The sequence below is a fragment of the Sorex fumeus genome, unplaced genomic scaffold, assembly GCF_029834395.1.
Source record: "Sorex fumeus unplaced genomic scaffold, SorFum_2.1 ptg000043l, whole genome shotgun sequence".
Classification (NCBI taxonomy): domain Eukaryota; kingdom Metazoa; phylum Chordata; class Mammalia; order Eulipotyphla; family Soricidae; genus Sorex; species Sorex fumeus.
Window position 1 is genome coordinate 48003981 of NW_026606100.1, and position 19585 is coordinate 48023565.

Here is a 19585-nt window from a genome sequence, read left to right on the forward strand (position 1 = left end):
GGGTAGGGTGTTTGCCTTGCAAGTGAACAACATGGCTGACCCGAGTTCGATTCCTCTGCCCCTCTCGGAGAGCCCGGCAAGCTACTGAGAACATCTCGCCTGTGCGGCAAAGCCTGGCAAGCTACCCGTGGCGTATTCGATATGCCAAACACAGTAACAAAAAGTCTCAAAATGGAGACGTTACTGGATCTGCTCAAGCAAATCGATGAACAATGGGAAGACAGTGACAGTGATTGTGACTAAGGGGTTGGAGCAATAGCACAGCGGGTAGGACGTTTGCCTTGCACGTGGCCGACCCGGGGTTCAATTCCCAGCATTCCATATGGTTCCCCGAGCACCTCCAGGAGTAATTCCTGAGTGCATGAGCCAGGAGTAACCTCCATGCAGTGCATTGCTGGGTGTGACCTAAAAAGAAAAAAAAAATGCTGACTCGGGTTAGGCATTAGGACAGAGGTTAGGGCGTGGCCTGGGTTCAATCCCTGGCCACCCATGGGACTCAAGTGTCTCTGACCCTGTGGAGTGGGAGCAGCACTACTGTCAGGGCCTTGAAGTGACTCCCCCCCCCCACACACACACCCCGGTTCAGTGCTTGCAGTCTGAGAATTGCAGATGGGGTCTGTTCCCCACTGCTCACTCATTCAACTTTGCAAAAACCCAGGGGCCCAGTCAAGCTTGGGTTAGGAGGTGGGGGGGTAGGGGGGAGAGGGGGTTCTCCTAACAAACAAACCAGTCTTCCCCCCAATTGGCTGCCCTCAAGACTGGAGCAGGAGAGGCAGCATGGCGGGCCATGCACTCTGCAGGAATCACTTCTCCGTGCCTGTGGGGACGGACCCAACAGATGACCCCGTCCAGTCCGCTTGCCACGCCAGGCCCCTGGCTTTCCTCCAGTCACCGTCATCTGGCAAGTTCAGGGAGGCTTCTCGGCGCATCGGTGGGGCCCGGCCAGCTCATTTGGAAGCCAAAGGCAGCCCGGCCTCCACGTGTCGCCTGGAATAAGTTTTTCCCACAGTGATATTTCTAGTACTCACATTTCACAAATGTCACTGGTTGGGATGAGTAAGAGGTTTTTTAAGCGGCTTGACTTTAAAGAAAAATATGCGGTGAAAACAGACGAGCGAGAGCTTTGGACAAGGTTTCTCATGCCCCGTCTGGCGGCCTCCCGAGGCCAGGAGGGCAGAGGTGCTGGAACCGGGGACTCCAGGCTGCCAGCCCCGTATCTCCTCTTGGAAGATGCCCGGGTGCCTAACATCACCGTCCCCGAAGGCCTTTGTGCAGGTGTCCACAATGACCCCTGTTCTTGTGTCCCCTGCTGTCTGCCCTCGGTTTGCCTTTGCTCTCTGGGGAAAACGGCAGGGCGCTCCCCAGGAGACTGGCATCTGTGGGGCAAACACGGAAGGAGCGAATAGCACAGAATGCAAGCCCAACTCCAGCTGTTTCCTGCTGATCAGAAAGCCGGGAGGCAAGGACAGGACGACAGCGCCAGCCCCCGCATGATTCAGAAAGCCCGATGGATTACTCAGACCCACCCGGACCATGTTGGAGGCTGCAGATAGCTAGCTCGGTGACTTTCCAGAAGGGCCAGTTTTTATTGGTACGAACTCCACGGAGCCAGGTCACGCCTAGCATCCAGGTGCCCCTAGGAGAAAGCCCAGCAACTGTTTCCTGGGCATGTTGGGCCCAGCTGATCCCACGGAGTTGGCCCTCGGCAGTCTCCAAGGGCACATTCCTAGACCTCTCTCCCTCCCTCTGCGTGCAGTTCCATTCCTGCTTTCAGGCAGCAATTTCCCCCACTTGTCTCTGGAGATTTAATCACTTGCTTGTCCTTGAGTCAGATCCATTTTTCAAGGAGCGGCACGCGGACTGCAGTTGGTGGGGAGGAACGGCCTCTCAGGGTGGCGAAGCCCTTAACTTTTCAGCATTCAGCCAGGCGCAGGCTTGGCCTTCTGACAGGGCAGCTCAAGTTCCCTCCTGGAGGGTCTGGAGCGATAGCACAGTGGGTAGGGCATTTGTCTTGCACGAGGCTGACCGGGGTTCGATTCCCAGCATCCCATATGGTCCCCTGAGCACCACCAGGATTAATTCCTGAGTGCATGAACCAGGAGAAACTCCTGTGCATCACCGGGTGTGACCCAAAAAGAAAAAAATGTTCCATCCTGGAGCCTCGCATAGGGAGTCCAAAGCTGCTGGCCAGATTGTGTCCACTGGCTGCTTGAGATCTCTGGTCTTCATCTTACCATGTGACCCCAGGCAAGTTATAAGCCATCATTGGTGAGTCCCAGTGATGGTACAGTGGGTAGGGCACTTGCCTGAGCACTGAACCTGGAGCAAGCCCTGAGCAGCACTGGGTATGGTTCCCAAACCCAAACCTTGTAACCGGTTGCCTGATTGCTTTATCTAGAAAGTGGCACTTCTGTTCTCCATCTCACCAGGATGCTGCATCTGATGAAAGAATTCAAATAGAGTACGCAGGCCAGGATGGGATACCCAGGCGCCGACTGGCCATTTTCAGTCCATTTTGGTCCTGCAACGTCCTCCTGTCCTACTTGAAGCCAGATAATTTCCCAGCTGTTGATTCTGGAGAAAGAACAAGCCTCAGCGGAGTGAACAGATGGGCCTTACTCACGGAATGGATGCCGGCACCAACCCACTTACTTTCTGAGTCGAAGTCCTATTTGCCCAAGGATGGGGCCAGGCAGGGCCTTCTGGGTTACCTAAACTCGCTCGTCGGTAAGAGCCCCAAGGGTGAGGTGGCAGGTGACTTGGACCGGTCTCTCCCAGCAGTGAGCTCCAAGCGTGGGCTGCAGAGCCATGGACCTGTTAGATCCTGTTCCCGATGGCATCTCTAGACCCACCTCAGACCTAGGGAAACAGAAGTTGCCTCTGGACGAGAGCTCCAGGGCATCTCCCTGCTCCTGAGAGGCGGCTCTGGATCAGGAATCTCTTTCTTTGGCCATATTTCTGGTGCTCAGGGGATTGTGGGGTGCCGGCCATGGACCCTCCCTTAGGTTAAAGTCAGTCCTCTGGGTCATCTCCCTGGCCCCTGCACAGACCATCTGGAGTCTGCAACACGCCTTTGGCTGCCCTCTGTAGTAGTTGGCATGCGGCCTTACCCCCACTGCATTCTCTCTCCCGCCCTGAGATCCTTCCATTCTCACCTGGGCTCTGGGAACCTGCAGACACAGACCGAGCCTGGGGTGCTGTGAACAAGTCTTGGGGTGGGAAAAATTCCTAAACTGGGGGATCATTCATTCATTTAGTCCCCAGTCCTCTCTCTCTCTTTGAGCGATCACTGTACTTGCCCAGTGCTGCTCTACAGAGGAGGTGAGGAGCTGAGGCTGTGGGGGCGAGAGGGAATCCCCCAACCCAAGTGGGCAGCCGGAAGTGGAGGTGGTGGATAGATTCCATCAGGAAACGGGCCGGTCCTGGGCAGCTGCAGTCGCCAGGCCGGCCGGCCGGGGTGTCCGCGCCGGGAGAGTCTACTCAAGTCTTTATTTTTCTCCAATGCACAGTAATTGTTCTCCCTTTCTCGGCACCTCCCCACCACTTCCTGGCAGCCCCGGGGACAGAAGGTTTCCTCCTTTTGGACAGAGAAGGCCCAAAGCCTCCTTCTGAACGGAAATCCGCCTGCAAAAAGCAGAGGAGGCAAAGGCCTCATTGTTCCCAGGGACCGGTCCACCCCTCCCCCAACCTGGGGGACTTGTGTCGAGGACCCCCCACCTCCACCCCGCGCGCCCCTAGACGGAGGAGGAGGAGGAGAGCTCTTTCTCCAGCGGTAGCCAGGACCAGAGGCGAGGTGCAGATGTAGAGTCGCGCGCGCGCGCCCGGGGGGACCTGACTCTTGCGAGCCCCAAGAGAAAAATGCGCCAAGAATCGGGAAACGCATCTCCACCCGCGCGCCGCGCTGCCTGCAGCCTTTGGGAACTGGCCCGCGGGTCGGCGGTCACGAGGGTCGCCGGTGCGCGGCTCCTCCTGCGCGCCCCCCGCCCACCGGGCCGGCTCCAAGGAGCGTCGGCCGCTTCCCACGCCCGCAGCGCCCGCGAGTCCGCGTGGACCGGCCGCCGCGCCCCCTGCACCGCGCGGCCGCCGGGGGGCGCTCGGGCTGCGCGGGCGCCGGCAACGGGACCCCCCTGGGCGCCCCGGGAGGGAACAAAGTGCACCTTTGTCCGCCGCCAGCGCGTGCGCCCGGCCCGGGCGGTGGGGACCCGCCGCCGCGCCGCGCCGCGCCGCGCCGCGCCGCCCCGGGGGTTGCAGCCCCCCGCGGGGCGCGCCCCGGGCCGGGCTCGGCCGTGGCCTGTAGCGCAAGGCGCGCAGAGGGCGATCCGGCGCCCAGGGCGTGGACGTGCCAGTCCCCGTTCCACCACTGGGCGCTCCGGCTCGGCCGCGCGTCCGCTCCCGGGCCCCCCGTCACCGGCCGGGGCCGGGACCCCTGCAGCCCGCGCGCCCCGGGGTCCCAGCGCGGCGGCGCTCGCGGGGAAAAACTACAAGTCCCGGCAGGCCCCGCGCCGCGAGCGCGGAGGCGGGAGGCGGGGCCCGGGCCGGCGCCTGCGCAGTGCAGCAGCCCGAGCCTGCGAGTACCACACCCCCGGGAGGGACCGAGGGGAGGCAGAAGCATCCGAGGCATTAAAGCATCCGAGGGAGCCGGAGGGGAGGAGAATGGAGTGACAGAGAAACGCGGAGGGTGGGGGGTGGGGGGGAGAGTGTTGCGGGAGGGGGGGGAGGGGGGACACCGAGGGAGGAAGAAGCGGCGGCGCCTCTTTGCAAGAGGGCAAAACTCCGAGGGGCGCGGGCAGGAATAATGCGGTAGGCGAGGCGGGCTGCTCGCTCCCGGCTGGCTCCCGGCTCCGGCAGCAGCGGCCGCCCGAGCAGCGGCGGCGGCGGCAGCAGCAGCAGCAGCAGCAGCAGCAGCAGCAGCAGCAGCAGCGGCGGCAGCACCCGCAGGCGCTGACAGCCCCGCCGGCCGGCCCCCTCGCTGACCGCCGGCTGTCAATGGAGCTGGAAAACATCGTGGCCAACACGGTCTTGCTGAAAGCCAGGGAAGGTAAGAGGAGGCCGGGCTGCGGGCGCTTCGGGCAGCGGCGGGGGATGCCCGGCGTGCGGCGGTCCCGCAGCGGGACCCCCCGTCGGAGGGTTGCGCTCGGCAAAATACACACACACACACATACACCTCGGGGTCCGGGCCGGGCCGGGGCAGGAGGGACGCGGCCGAGGTTGCACGGGGTTGGCATGCTGTGAAATCCACCCGTCCAAGCTCTCCAGCTCAGTCAGTCCCTCTGCACTTGGTGCCATCTCGGCGGCAGCTGTTGAAAGGTCAGCTGGAAAAAAAAAAAAAAAAGCACTCGTCCAGGAAGAGATGGGCGAACAGGCGAATCCAATCGCTTTTCCAGGCGGCCCGGGATGGTTCCGCGAGTGTGTGTGTGTGTGTGTGTGTGTGTGTGTGTGTGTGTGTGGTGCGTGGTGGGGTAGGATCGGCAGAGCCCGAGTGAGTTCTTCGCCTGCACAGGCTGGGAGTGGATAGAGGCTCTTTGCAAACTGTCCGCTGGGAACGTTTCTTAGGGAAATCCCGCCGCGAGGAAGGAAGCCTTGGAAAGGCGAAGTAAAAAAGGGTCGAGGACTGCTCCTGGGTGGAGGAGAGAACGCCCACCCACTCCTCCATCCTCCCCCCCTCCACACGGGAAACAGCGGCAGCGTTTTTGAGGAGTGGGCTTCTGCCCCGTTCCCTTCGGACGCTCTCGAGAAAGGCGTGTCCGGCGCGTTTTGGGTGCAAACTCTCGTTAGTTTGGTAGGAAATAACCTAAGTGGAACGGGGGGGTGGGGGGGGGGAAGATTCTGAGTCAACGCTTTGCAGGGTGGGGTGGGGGGGACCGGCAGGAACTCTTCGCCGAAATGAAAAAAAAAAAAAGTAGCCGAGAAGCGGAGATGCGCCCTAGAAAAAACGGTGGCGTGGTGCGCGGGCAAAAAACACGTATTTAGGAGCACCTGGAATTCACGGAAGGTCGCGCCGGCCGAGGTCTGCGCCCCGGGGGAAGGGGAAGTGGCTCCCCCGGGGCCCGGCGGGGGGCTGCGCGGGACACCCCGGGTGCAGGCGGGGGGACCCCGGGGGGACGCGCGCGGCGGCCCACGGACATGCCTTCCCCTGCCCTCGCTGTTTTCATTCAGCCGCTCTGCTGAATGAAGGGGAACTTCTGGCCGGTGTTGACCCAGTCGGTGCCAGCCCCTCGCGGCGGGAGCGCGCGGCCCGGGCCGGGCCGGGGGTGCCGCCGCGCAGCCCTGCGCCCCTGGGTGTCTGGGCGCTGGGGAGCAGCCGCCGGGCAGGCCCACGCCCGCAGCGCGTCCGACGGAGGCGGTTACTTGGGTGGGGGGAGCTCAGGTCCCAAGGCCCGAGTTTTGTTTTGTTTTGTGTCTTTGCTTTTTCTTTCTTTCTCTCTTTCTTTCTGCCGGCTTTCCAAGGACCTGGCATTTGCGCAGACTGCATCGAGGCGCGGTGCTGGCGGGGGGCTTCCCAGCGCGGTCCTGGAGGGGAAGCGGCGGAGAAGACGCCCCACTCCCCCACCCCCTCCGCAACCCCCCCTGCCCGGGCCCAGCCCCGCGCCCCGCGGGCTGGAAACCTGGGCAGACGCCACCTAGTGGTGGGACGGGGCCCTGCAGCGCAGGGGTCGGGGGCTGGGCGAGATTCCAGCCTCCCTCCTTCCCTCCCTCCCTCCCATCCGAAATGATTTGTTGTGAAATCCCTGGATCTGATGGTGCTGGCGGCTTTGCGAGTTGCACTGGTTTCTCCTGTTGCCCCTGCCTCTGCAGCGCGACACGTTGCTTCCGCCCCGGGCGTGCTTTTTCCTTCCCTCAGCAGTCCTGGCTTCTTTCAGGAGGGTTTGCTTAGAGAGGGGGCCACGCAGTGGTCAAAGATCCCCTCCTTCCCAGTTTTTTCCCCTCCCCCCATCTAAATAAATTCGCTGCCTGATATTTTTTATTTGTTATGTCAACAAGACTATTTTTCTTCCCCAGATGCTTGTGGACAGCGATCCCCTGGTACTCTGGAGATGGGTGTGGAATGACCCAATCCACATGGTTCAGGCCCAAGAATGTGCCTGCCCCTTTATTTTCCTGTTAAAGGCTTTTTAGTTTCTCTCGAAGGTTTTGGTAATCTTCTCTAGTGTGACAATCACTCTTTTTTTGGAAGGGGGCCAGGTGTGACTTGGGCCACACCCCACACTGCTCAGAGCTAACTCCTGGTTCTGCCTGCTCTCGGGGATGACTCCTGTAGGGGCTCTGTGGGGACCATTGGGGGTGCCCGGGATTGAATTCCAGTGGGCCCTGTACCAGGCAGATGCCCTATCCATTGTACTGTTCTTCCAGGCCCCTAATAAAATAACTTCTGGCCATGCCTTTGAGTGGGGAGGGCTTTGTAAGGAGACAGACAGACCCACATTCGAGCAAGAAAAATAAATCGCTGACACGGGAAGCTGATTTCTCAATTTGCATTTCTCCCCATGCAAAGGGAACCCACGATTTTAAGTGCTTCCGTTTTCTGTTTTTGTTTTTTTTTTCTTCTTTGCCACACCTGGTGGTGCTCAGGCTCTACTTCCAGGGCCCTGCCTGGGGGTCATTTCTGGTGATATTCCGGGACCCTGGAGATCAGGCCTGGCCCTCAGGCACGCAAAGCATGCGGTAGGCCTGCTGAGCTATCTCCAGTCCCACAAATGCTTTCACTTTCTTTTGAATCTCTATTGCAGATTTGAGCACATATATTCAAATGGATGGCAGTTGTCCGTTTTTATTTTTGGTGGTGTCAAATCCAGGACCTCCACTACCGAGCGTATCCTTGGCTCTGTGTGGGAACTTTACAAAATAAAAAGCAATTTCATTTTCTCTGCTTGATTCTCCTATATTTCATGTCATTTAGAAGAGGGTAGGATCAGGGGCCAAACCCAGGGAATCTCGTACATGTAAAACATGCCCTCCGTGGGCTGGAGCAATAGCACTGCGGGTAGGGCGTTTGCCTTGCACGCGGCCAACCTGGGTTCGATTCCCAGCATCCCATATGGTCCCCTGAGCACCGCCAGGGGTGATTCCTGAGTGCAGAGCCAGGAGTAACCCCTGTGCATCGCTGGGTGTGACCCAAAAAGCAAACAAAACAAAAAAAACCCAAAAAACCAAACAAACAAAAAAAAACATGCCCTCCTGCATTGAGTACTTCCCTGTCCTCCGAAACTATTCTTCTAAGTGAAGTCAGCTGTCCAATAATCATATTCCCCAAACTAGAATTGAAAGTTCTAGTTTTGTAACCAGGCTAACACAAAATGTAGATAGTACCTTAAAAGCCCTGAGTGGTTTAGACTTGTGTCAAAGTTCTTACTTGAAGCCTCTTGTGAATGGTTGCAGACGAGAAATATAATTGGCAAATGTGAAATTTAATTTAGTTCACTTAACAGACTACATTGTAAACAATTTAAAATGTGGCTTTCAAGTAAAAGTCACATTTGTCCCTAACAATTGAGAAGCAGACCTTGAAGAAAGACAGACTCACCCTGCAAATGCTCCAAAGGAATCTGTAGTTGTCCACGTTCCTGAGCGATTTGGGGGCCTATCTTTTGTTATTATTATGCATTCTTAAAGGCAGATGGCTTCTAAATTCACTGTAAAGTCAAATTCTTAACCATAATAAACTATGTCATGGAAAACATGAATGTAGCAATAAAATTGCGAATCTATGTGGGCGTGAGTAAAAGTGATTCATAGTAATTAGAAAGCAGCAAGGAAATTGCGCTTTTGTGGCAGTTGTTTTGAAGTACGAAAAGATAGTGATCTGGGTTCAAAATCTAAAACCCTCAAAATGCATTTTGTAGGCTGTTTATTTGTCCTGGTCTCACGAGAAACCATGTACTTGATAACTCTTGGGAACTTTGGATTACTCCCCACCAAAAAAGTGGTGAAGGGAGAAAAAAAGAGAGAGATTGAATTCATGCCAATCTGTGGAAATGAGCTAAGTGATTAAGCATTTAACGAAAAGTTCCAGACGAACTCTATCTATCTATCTATTTACATTTCACGATCTCAGAAAATTGGCAGGCGGCGAGTGTTGAATTAATAGCGGCGAGAAGGCTCCACTTCGTGCCTTTTCGCTGGTTTCTTTTCCGTTTTACTGCTGCCTCTTGAGGTTTCTGTGCTTCTCTGACATTCTCCTCACCCTTGAGTGACCAGCGGTGCTCAGAGTTTTGCAAGCGCCCTTCCCTCCTTCCCTTTCCTCCCTGCCCGACACTGCCAGATCTGATCAATTAAGAGGTTCCAGGGGCGTTTGATCTCATTTCCTAAGCATCCCAGGCTGGAAAGTTAGAAACCCCAAGACAGCAGAAACCCTGAGTGTGCAAGAACCGTTTGCTCAGATCGGTCTGTCACTTGCTGGCATGGCTCTTCCGGGGAAGACCAAGATTAGGGACCTCTCTGAAGGGTGTCTGTCGCCTGAGGCTTGCAAGGCGAGGTGGGGGATGGGCAGGCCACGGTCTGCAGGGAACCTGGACCCGGTGACATTCCACAGCTGGCCTGAAATACCGGGCTCCCTGCTTTTCCAACGGTGGAAGCAGAACACCCCCCTGGGTTCACCGTGATGAGGCCCAAACTGTGTTTTAGCATCACACATGGCCTGTCTTGAAACAGGAAGTCCCTTTTCCTTCTACCGTACCACCCAGAGGGGGCCAGTTTTCACACCCAAAGATCCTCTCCAGCACAACCCTCTCACCCTGCAAGGACCCTCTCTGTGTGGAAAAGCAGTTAATCCAGGCACTGGCAGCAAGAGAAACTGCTTTTTGGACTTCTCCAGGTTTCTTTTTCTGACAACTTGAAGGTAGAGAAACCAAGTGTTTTCAGAAGACCTGCCTTCCTCCCCTCCCCTCCCCTCCCCTCCCCTCCCCTCCCCTCCCCTCCCCTCCCCTCCCCTCCCCTCCCCTCCCCTCCTCGAGCTCCTCCCCTCCCCTCCCTCCCTCCCTCCCTCCCTCCCTCCCTCCCTCCCTTCCTCCCTCCCTTCCTTCCTTTCCACACATGTGTTCAGGGCTTACTCCAGGCTCTGTGCTCAGGGATCACTCCTGGTGGGGCTCCAGAGACCATATGGGGTGTCGGAGATGGAACACGGGTCAGCTGCATTCAAGGCAAGCGCCCTACTCGCCTGCCATACTATTGCTCCGGCCCCCAGAAGGCCTTGCTTTCTTGCAGAAAGATTCCCAGTGGTGATTCATATTAACCTAACGGCCAGTTTGAAAAATCAGATAAATGCCCACAAGACTGTCATCTTTCAGGAGCTGCCGTTACCTCCAGTCAGATTCCCTACTTCTAAGAGCTTGGTTCTTCTTGTGCCCCAAAGAACCCTTGTTTGAACTATGGCTGGAGTGGCTTGCTGATTGCTACCTTTTGGGTGTGGGCTGAGGACTTCAGTAATGCCCAAGTGAGTTTGAGGAAACGGTTTGAATGATGGTCATGTTTGCCTTTACCAGGAGCTGGTGGGTCCAGACCTGGGAATTGTCATTGTTCTTAAAATCATCCCAGAACTTGGGCGGCATTCTAAGTAAATATTCATTGTCAGTATATTTGTGGCTTCAGAGAAAACATGACAAAATCTAGATTTTTCTTGGGGGTGGAGTGGGAGGAGGGAGAAGGCATAGCCAGTGAGCTCCTGACTCCGGGCTTAAGGATCACTTTTGGGGGGTACTTGGGGGACCATATGTAGTGCTGGGGATCAAACCAGGGTTGGCCCCAGGCAATACAAGTACCTTATTAACTCCTGTCCTGTTAATCTGGCTCCGGATCTGAAGGTTCTGGAAATTCAGAGAAGTCTTAAGGCTCCAAACTGATACTGGTGCAGTAGCTGTAATCATTCAGAGGTGAAATCTGAGAAAACAATAGGGAGTCACAACAAATGGGGACACTCAGAGAAGGAAACGTGGGTCATTGGACAGTCTTAATCCACACCCCAGTGCCCTCCCTATTTGCAAGTGACTGGAAAGAGCCACTTTCCTTTGCCCAAAATCTTTTTCTTTTTCTGGGCTGCACTGGGTGGTGTCCAGGGCCTACTTCTGTCTCTACACTCAGGGATCACTCCTGGTAAGTCTCGGGGCACCATACGGGATGCCAGAGATTGAACCTGGGTCGGACTTGTGCAGGGCAAATACCGTTCCTGCTATGCTGTCACTCTGCCCCCCCCTGTGAAGAGGTGGTGCAGGAGTTCTGCCTTGCATGTGACTGCCCCAGTTTGCTTCCTCACTCTCTGTGGTCCCCTGAGCATCACCAATGAAATCCCTCCTGAGTACAGAGCCTTAGAGTGCTGTCAGCGGCAACCCAGACTCACCCCAAAGAAAGGAAAAATTAAAATATTCAAGTATGGGTTCAGTAAGCCTACAGAAGTAAAGGCCTCTCATCTAGGACTTCATGAAGATGTTCTGGGGCATGAGAGATGGATCGACAGGCTGAGTGAATGCTTGGCCGGCGGAAGGTCTGTGGAAAGGCCGGAGAGTGTTGGAGGTCAGGTGCTGGCCTTGGGGGCTGCCCAGGCGAGAATCCTGGTTCAAATCTCTGCAGCACCAGGGGGGTCCTCTGGAGCACAGAGCCAGGAATAGCCTCTGAGCATCACCAGGTGTGGTCCCCAAACCCAACACTGAAAACCAAGTAAGTAAAAAAGTAAAGTAAAGGCCCTCCCGTTGATCATCGATTTGCTTGAGCGGGCCCAGTAACGTCTCCATTGGCGACTTTGTTGTTACTGTGTCTGGCATATCGAATACGTCACAGGGAGCTTGCCAGGCTCTGCTGTGCGGACGAGATACTCTTGGTAGCTTGTCGGGCTCTCCGAGAGGGGCGGAGGAATCGAACTCGGGTCGGCCATGTTGGCTGCATGCAAGGCAAACGCCCTACCGCTGTGCTCAAAATACAATAAAACATCGATAAGGGTTTTCATTTCTAATGACAAGACCAGGCAGTTGGAAATAAGATGAAGAAAGATATCAAACAAGAAAAAATAAGCCCAAACGCCACCCAAACCAGGGACTTTGTAGCCACTTAAAAGTGATTCTAGGGCTGGAGCGATAGCACAGTGGGTAGGGTGTTTGCCTTGCACGCGGCCGACCCAAGTTCGATTCCCAAGTTCGATTCCCAGCATCCCATATGGTCCCCTGAGCACCGCCAGGAGTAACTCCTGAGTGCAGAGCCAGGAGTAACCCCTGTGCATCGCCGGGTGTGACCCCAAAAGCAAAACAAACAAACAAAAAAACCACAAAAGTGATTCCTTGGGGGACTGGAGAGATAGTACAGCACAGTATAGCAGTAGGGTGTTTGCCTTGTCTGCAGCCAACCTGGTTTGATCCCCACCATTCTATAAGGTCCCCCAAGCACTGCGAGGAGTAATTCCCGAGTGCAGAACCAGGAGTAACCCCTGAGCATTGCTGGGTATGTGTCCCCCCCCCCAAAAAAAGGAAAAGTGATTCCTGGGGGGCCAAAGTGATAGTACAGTGAGGAGGGCATTTGCCTTGCATGCGGCCAACCTGGGTTGGATGCCTGGCATCCCATATGGCTTCTGAGCACTGAGGACTGCCAGGAGTGATTCCTGACACAGAGCCCAGAAGTAAGCCCTGAGCATCACCAGCTGTGGCCCCCAAACAAACAAACAGAAGAAGTGATTTCCTGTGTGGGAGCACAGATCTGAGACTGGGAAGCTGTCCTAGCTCTTCTGACTCCGGAGCCCTGAAGTTCTTCCGGCTCTTACTGTAGAATCTGCCCTTAACCTCTGGATCTCAGAGGAGAGTCCCTGTGGCTTGGGAGACAAGGATGAAATGTCCTCTCGGACACCTCCTGGGTCTGTAGGAGGCAGAAGAAAGAGTCTGAGAGAAACGGAAACATTCCTCGGCAATGAGTGGCTGCCTTAAGCCTCCTGCTCTGTCCCACACGTTCTCGGAGTGATTAGTCTAGATAATTCTAGATAATCTCTGGTTTCAAAGATGGGGGCCTGAGATGAAAGCCTGACCAGCGGCTCTGCTGGTCAGAGGTCACTCGAAAGGTGGAGGGCTCTGGAGCAACCCTTCAAAGTCCTTTTAAAATGTTTCCCAAGAAATCTGGCCCTTGGAGAACAAACAAACAGACCCAGTAGTCAGGGCGCATTAGTTTCTGAATGTAAAGCATTTTCTCTTCTTCTTCTTCTTCTTCTTTTTTTTTTTTTGGTTTGTTTTGGTGAAGCAAGATAGTTTTGTTTTGTTTTGCTTTGGGGTCACACCCGGCCAGCCTCAGGGATTATTCCCGGCTCTGCACTCAGGAATCTGCATCTGGGAGGCGGGGATTGAGGTCCTCAGGGTGCGAGGCAAACTCTTTGCCGCTGTGCTATTGCCCAGGCCCCAAAGACAGTTTTTATTGAAACTTGCTCAGAAAGATGTGAGGGGAGAGGATGGGAGAAGTGTGTGTTCAAGAGAAAACACAGGCAGGCTGGAGCAAGATAGCACAGTGGGTAGGCGTTTGCCTTGTAGGCGGCTGACCCCGGTTCGATTCTCAGCAGCGTCCCGTATGGTCCCCCGAGCACCACCAGGAGCAATTCATGAGTTGCATGAGCCGGGAGTAATCCCTGTGCATTGGCAGGTGTGACTCAAAAAGGAAAAAAAAAAGAGAGAACACAGGCTTCTCCAGAGTGGGCCTAGGCGAGCAGAGGAATGTGGAGTCAGGCAAGCAAGAGAGTGTTCAGGGGGTCAGGGACTTACGGAGAGAGCTGGGCTTGCAATTTGGGAAGAGAAATGATGTTTTGGGGGGCAAGGGGTGAGCATGCCGTTTTGAGAGAAGTTGGATCAGTTCCTACTTGGTTGTGCGTGTCCGAGAGGTAAATCCTTGGCATTTCTGCAGGACAAGTAGAATTATTTTTTCATTGGCGTTTGGACCACACCCAGTGGTACTGAGGTGGCAGTGGCAGCAGCTGGAGGGCACATTTGAGGTGGTGCTAAGGTGACAATGAGGTGTCGTGGATCAAAACCTCAAAACCGGGCTTCCCACATACGAATCATCAGTTCCAGCCCTTTCACCCTTTCTCTGGTCCAGAAGTAGAATTGAAAAGAAAATTCAACTCAAATGAATCTCCTTCCTTTTTTGGGTTTTGCTTTGCTGCCACCCCCAGCAGTGCTCAGGCTCTGCACTCAGGTGTCACCCCTGGCAGGGCTCAGGGGACCACATGGGTTGTCAAGGATCGAACCCTGATCTGCCGTGTACAAGGCTAGTGCCCTACCCTCTGTGCCGTCGCTCCAGGACCTCAAATGAATATGGTTGTGGGGAGTGGGGGGTTCATACCCTAAGCTTCTTAAACTGGGGACTAAGAACTGGATCTGAGACTATCACAGATAACCTTTGGCAACAGTCAGAGGTCTCTGACTGCAACCACGAAACAGTCAACTGAGAGCTGCAGAGAGACTGGGGGGTGCTTCGGGCAGTGTGTGCCCCAGGGCTGCCTCTCTGGGGAAAGGACCATGCTTCCTGCTGCAGCCAAGAGGGCCCGTGGCCACAGTCCTTGCTGGTGCCTCGTTATCTTTATCCTCCCTCCTGCAGGCCCCCAGGGTCCCCACACATCAGAAGAGCAAGATCAGTGCCCCCCCCCCCCCCCCCCCCAGCGCCCTCAACTGAAAACCTTTAAGATGACGGAACTAGCACATGTGTGGGAGCTCAGTGGAGTGACTCCTGGGGTTATAGGACACGTCCCTTCCCTCCAGAGAGAATGTGCGAGCCGGCCTTCACCCCAGGAGGGCTCTTGGGTTTTTAGGGGTGACCTTATTTGTACAAATTTGCTAGATAGGAAACGTTTCCTGATGGAAACAGTTGGAAAATTGATACGGTTTTCAAACAGAACAGTTGGTATGCTTACACATGTGCGTGCGTGCGTGCGTGCATGCATGTGTGTGTGTGTGTGTGTGTGTGTGCGCACGCGTGTGCGTGTGGCAACAATTAAGCAGAGTTCCTAGACTTGCCTGAGGTGGCTGTGAAGCTCGGGCTGTTGGGAGGAGGCAGGGCTGGCCGAGGGGACAGGATCAGCCTTTGATCTGCTTCTGCAGAGAAGGTGAAGTGCCCAGAGGACGCCCCTGAGAAAGGGGAGTGGGGTGAAGGGGCCATTGCTACTGACCGCAGGATGGAGAGAACCCGGCTGGCTCCCTGCTCGCTTGGCGGATCTGGTCGAAGGTCTTGAGAAACCGCATCTGAAAGCAGAATTCTGTCCTGCAGGGTCACAGCCCCACTTAGGGAAGAAATAGGCTGGAGAAGGAGCGGGGGGAGGTCCCGGAGAGCAGCTTTGTGGGGCTGAAGCCGTTGCTTTTCCTGCTTAAAGCTCTCACTGGGGCTGTGTCCCCTGAGACCGAGGGCCACACCCTAGGAGACCAGGGCATATGGAGGGGGACGCAGAATTGGGCTGGCGTCGGAGAGGCAGGATGGGGTTAAGACATGCCCTGGACTGGAGCAATCGGACAGTGTGCGAGGGCACTGGCCTAGCATTCAACCTACCTGGGTTTGGTCCCAGGCACCCCACAGGGTCTTTTCAACTCGCCAGAAGCGATCCCTGAGCGCTGTGGGTCCCCCTACTCAAAAGACACCTGGGGGTCTGGAGCAATAGTACAGCAGGGAGGGTGTTTGCCTGACACACGGCCAATCCGAGTTCGATCCCTGGCATCCCATAGGGTCCCCGAGCACCGCCAGGAGTGATTCCTGAGTGCAGAGCCAGGAGTAAGCCCCGAGCACCACTGTGGGTGTGTGTGCTTGATGCGGTGGGACTTGTGTCATTCCGCAGTGCTGGGGACGGAGCCAGGAGCAACTGTTTTCCTAGTGCAGCCCTGGACCTGGGCAGTGAGCTTCATGCTCCTGGTGATGCCCGCAAACCTACAGCCACGGGGTTGCGATTCGGGAGGGCGCCTGTCCCTGGAGGGTGGGCCTGGCATATCGTACGTGTGGAACAGATGTTCCAGAAACATCTGACTAATGCAGCATCTTAATTACTTGGGGTGGGGGTGGGGGGTGCAGTGAAAGTCAATTCCTCAGCAGTGGCCTTGCTGTCAGGAGACCGTCAATTAGGAAGTGATTCAGTGTGGGGAGGAAAGTGGGACTGAGTGTCTACGCGCACGTTGGAAAACGCTTTGAAAATGTTCGTGTTAAGTTGTGAAGCATGCCCTGCAGAACCTCCCCCCCCCCCCCCCCCAAGTTGAAGTGGTTTGTTGACTTACGTGGGAAGAAATAACTGTTTGTCTGAAGGGAAAGGTTCAGAGCCCACAGCCCAATTTTTGCAGCCCTCGGGGGTTCCGGGAGATGCTGATAACATCCAGACCTTCCCTGGTGAGATGCAAGTTCTTCCCCGGCTTCCCGATCCGCCTTGAGGGGCAAGCAGGATGCAAATTCAGTCACCAGCCAGCCGGTGAGCTGTCTAGACCCGGGGGCGACCGTGGCAGAGAAATGGTCTTTGTGCTCAGGAGCTGAGACTGAAGCCAGCTAGGGCGGAGGGGGGCCGTATAGGAACCCAGAGGAAACCTTTCTGAACGCTCAGTTCCCTAATCCTCCCTGAAAAGGAAGAGGCCAGCGTGACGGGGCTGCGGGGCGGACGCCAAGCCCTGTGATATATAATAATTAGTAACCACTGGTTCTTCTGCCGCAGACTCATTCTCCAAACCGCCGAGCAGGGCTTGGGGATGGAATGCACCCGCGGCCTTCCCGTCCGTACAGTCCAATTAGAGGGGTTTCGCAAAGGGAAGCTTAATCCTCCCTAACCTATAGCACACTATAAATTAAAGAAGGAAAAACCCAATTTCCTCGATGGCCGGCGTGGGAGGGAGGCTCGGAGGCCGGCCGCGCTCCGGGACAGCTTCTCGGCTTGTTGTTGGGGAACCACAGGGTGACAGATTGTTTTCTCTCTCCGTGCCGAGTGGGCTCCCAAGATTTTTGCTGCTTTTGCCACTGTTGTTGTTGTTTAGTGACTTCTTTATTTACTTATTTTATTTTATTTTTTTTTTGGCGGGGGGAGTGCAGCCTAAAAGCATGCCAGAAAGGATGTGATGGGTGGAAGATTTGAGAGGCCCCTTCAATGTCCAGCTCTTTGGCAGGTGTCTGGGCGCAAACCTGCGTGGGTGACACTTTATTTCATTTTCCCAGGCTGGGCTTTCTTTTTTTTCTTTTTTTATTTTTTGCTTTTTGGGTCACACCTGGCTATGCACAGGGTTTATTTTTGGCTCTGCACTCAGGAATGACTCCTGGCAGTGCTCAGGGGACCATATGGGATGCTGGGAATCGAACCCCGGTCATCTGCGTACAAGGCAACCGCCCTCCCCACTTGTCTGAAGGTCTGCCTTCGGGAGAAATGCTCCACGGGCCCATCCCGGGCTTTGCTTGTTGGAGAACTTGACTTCCGTCCCGGCTCCGCCTGGTCCCCCAGCCAAGAGCTAGGAGTAGCTTCCCCGACCAGCCCCACAGGCTGTGGGAGATATATACTGGGGGGACTGGCTGGAAGCAGAACGTTGGTCAGAGTCGAGCAGGTGGGTGCACCCCCTTCCCTGTGTCAGGGATCCAGTATTTAGCATTCACGACTGAATTCTTGGCCACAGGTGAAGATGGGGCGGTGATGCAGGCCTGATGGGGGTTCAGGGGGCCACTACGCACAGTCCCGTGGTGCTAAGGGGCCATTTGGGTGATCGGGCAGCGCCAGGTGATGCCTGTGGGGGCTCGCTCCCTGGTGGTTGTTGTTTCTAAAAAAGGGCCAGGAGACCCAGGGATGTATGAAACACTCTTTCTTTTTTCCCTTTGGCCACACCTGATGGTGCTTGGGGAATCCTATGCACCCAGTCCCAGTCTCCTAAAGGGTGTGTGTGTGTGTGGGGGCGTTGCTTAGGGAATCGCTTCGGGGATCGAACCCGGGTCTGCTGCGTGCCAGGCAGGTATATATATGGGCTGAAGTGATAGCATAGTGGGTAGAGCGTTTGCCTTGCATGCAGCTGACCAAGCCGACCCAGGTTCGATTCTTCCGCCCCTCTCAGAGAGCCCAGCAAGCTACTGAGAGTATCTCGCCCGCACGGCAAAGCCTGGCAAGCTCCCCGTGACGTATTCGATATGCCAAATGCTATAACTAGTGTCACAATGGAGATGTTACTGGGCCCGCTCGAGCAAATCGATGAACAACGGGAAGGACAATGACAGTGATATATATATTTTTTTTTTTTTGGGGGGGGGGGTCATACCCAGCAATGCACACAGGTTATTCCTGGCTCTGCACTCAGGAATTACTCTTAGTGGTGCTCGGGGGACCATATGGGATGCTGGGAATCAAACCCAGATTGGCCGTGTGCAAGGCAAACGCCCTCCCTGCTGTGCTATTGCTCTAGCCCCAGGCAGGTATCTTAACCCTGTTCTCTCTCTTCAGTCCCCAAAGCACCTTTGGGTTTGTTGTTTCTGGCTGGTCCAGGCTCCCTCCCTCGGGCCCTGCAGGGCTGTGGGCAGTCAGAGCCGGGGTTCTCACACGCAAAGCATCCAAGGCATGTTTTCTTCATGAGAAAGCAGCGTCCTTCCCACCTCATCCCTGTGCGGTGACGTTTCTGGAACGTTGGGGACTGGGCCTCTCCACACATATTCTGTCACTTCCCCTGGCAGGCAAAACTCAGGGAAATTGACTTTAGTCAAAGCTCAGCTTGGCCTCGCCTGGGTGTTTTGCATACGTGGATCCGGCCAGGAACCCGGGCCCTGCTGAAGGGAAGGGGCCCCTGGGGTTGTCTCTGGCCCACGAGATAGGTCCAGTGGCACTGCTTGTCATCATCCCGCTATGACACAGAGAGATGCAACCCTCCCGGTATCCCGTCACACAGCAGAACCCACAGCTGCTGTTACCAGGCCGCGTGACGCTGTGTCTTGGCCTGTCTCTGGGGACTGCTCCGCTCCAGGCGGAGGGCGGCAGCTCAGAGGTGCAGGGGTTTGGAGAAGTTTCTTGGGGAGGGGCAACCCCCACCCACTCCCAGTCTCCTAAGTTGGGGGGGGGCAGTGTTGGTGCCATTAAATCTTTTCTCTACAGTTGAGTACTCCAGGCGCTTCCGTCCCTAACTACTTTGACTAAAGTTTTGCTTGTGATTTGCCTGGGGAGGTTTTCTAATGGTTTCCCCTTGGAGAATCACAAATAGAATCAAGCCGAGTTCTCCCTGGAGCATCATGAATCTTTTCCCTTTGAGTTCTCTGTCATGCATGAATCTTGTCTTCCCTTTCGTCTCTTTTTTTTTTTTTTTTGCTTTTTGGGTCACACCCAGAGATGCTCAGGGGTTACTCCTGGCTCTTGCACTCAGGAATTGCTCCTGGCGGTGCTCAGGGGACCATATTGGGTGCTGGGAATCGAACCTGTGTGGGTCATGTTGGCTGCAGGCAAGGCAAACGCCCTACCCGCTGTGCTATCGCTCCAGCCCCTCTTTCTTTTTTTTGTACTTTTTTTGGTACTCTTTCTTTTCTTGTACTTGCTATTTTTTTTTTTTAAATTTTGGCCTTTTGGGTCACACCCAGCGATGCTCAGGGCTTACCTCTGGCTCTGTACTCAAGAATGCTCCTCACAGTGCTCAGGGAACCATACGGGATGGCAGGGACGGAA

At 55.5% G+C, this 19585-nt stretch overlaps 1 protein-coding gene across 1 annotated transcript in view; it reads left to right on the plus strand.

Annotated features, from left to right (window-relative positions):
* Window positions 1-4736: 4736 nt before the first annotated feature.
* GRK5 (G protein-coupled receptor kinase 5) overlaps window positions 4737-19585 on the plus strand; it is a 141941-nt gene continuing 127092 nt past the window's right edge. The window contains exon 1 of the mRNA XM_056120974.1: window positions 4737-5038. Within this exon, the coding sequence (XP_055976949.1) occupies window positions 4987-5038 (52 nt within the window). The 5' untranslated portion in view covers window positions 4737-4986. The remainder of the gene's footprint in view (window positions 5039-19585) is intronic.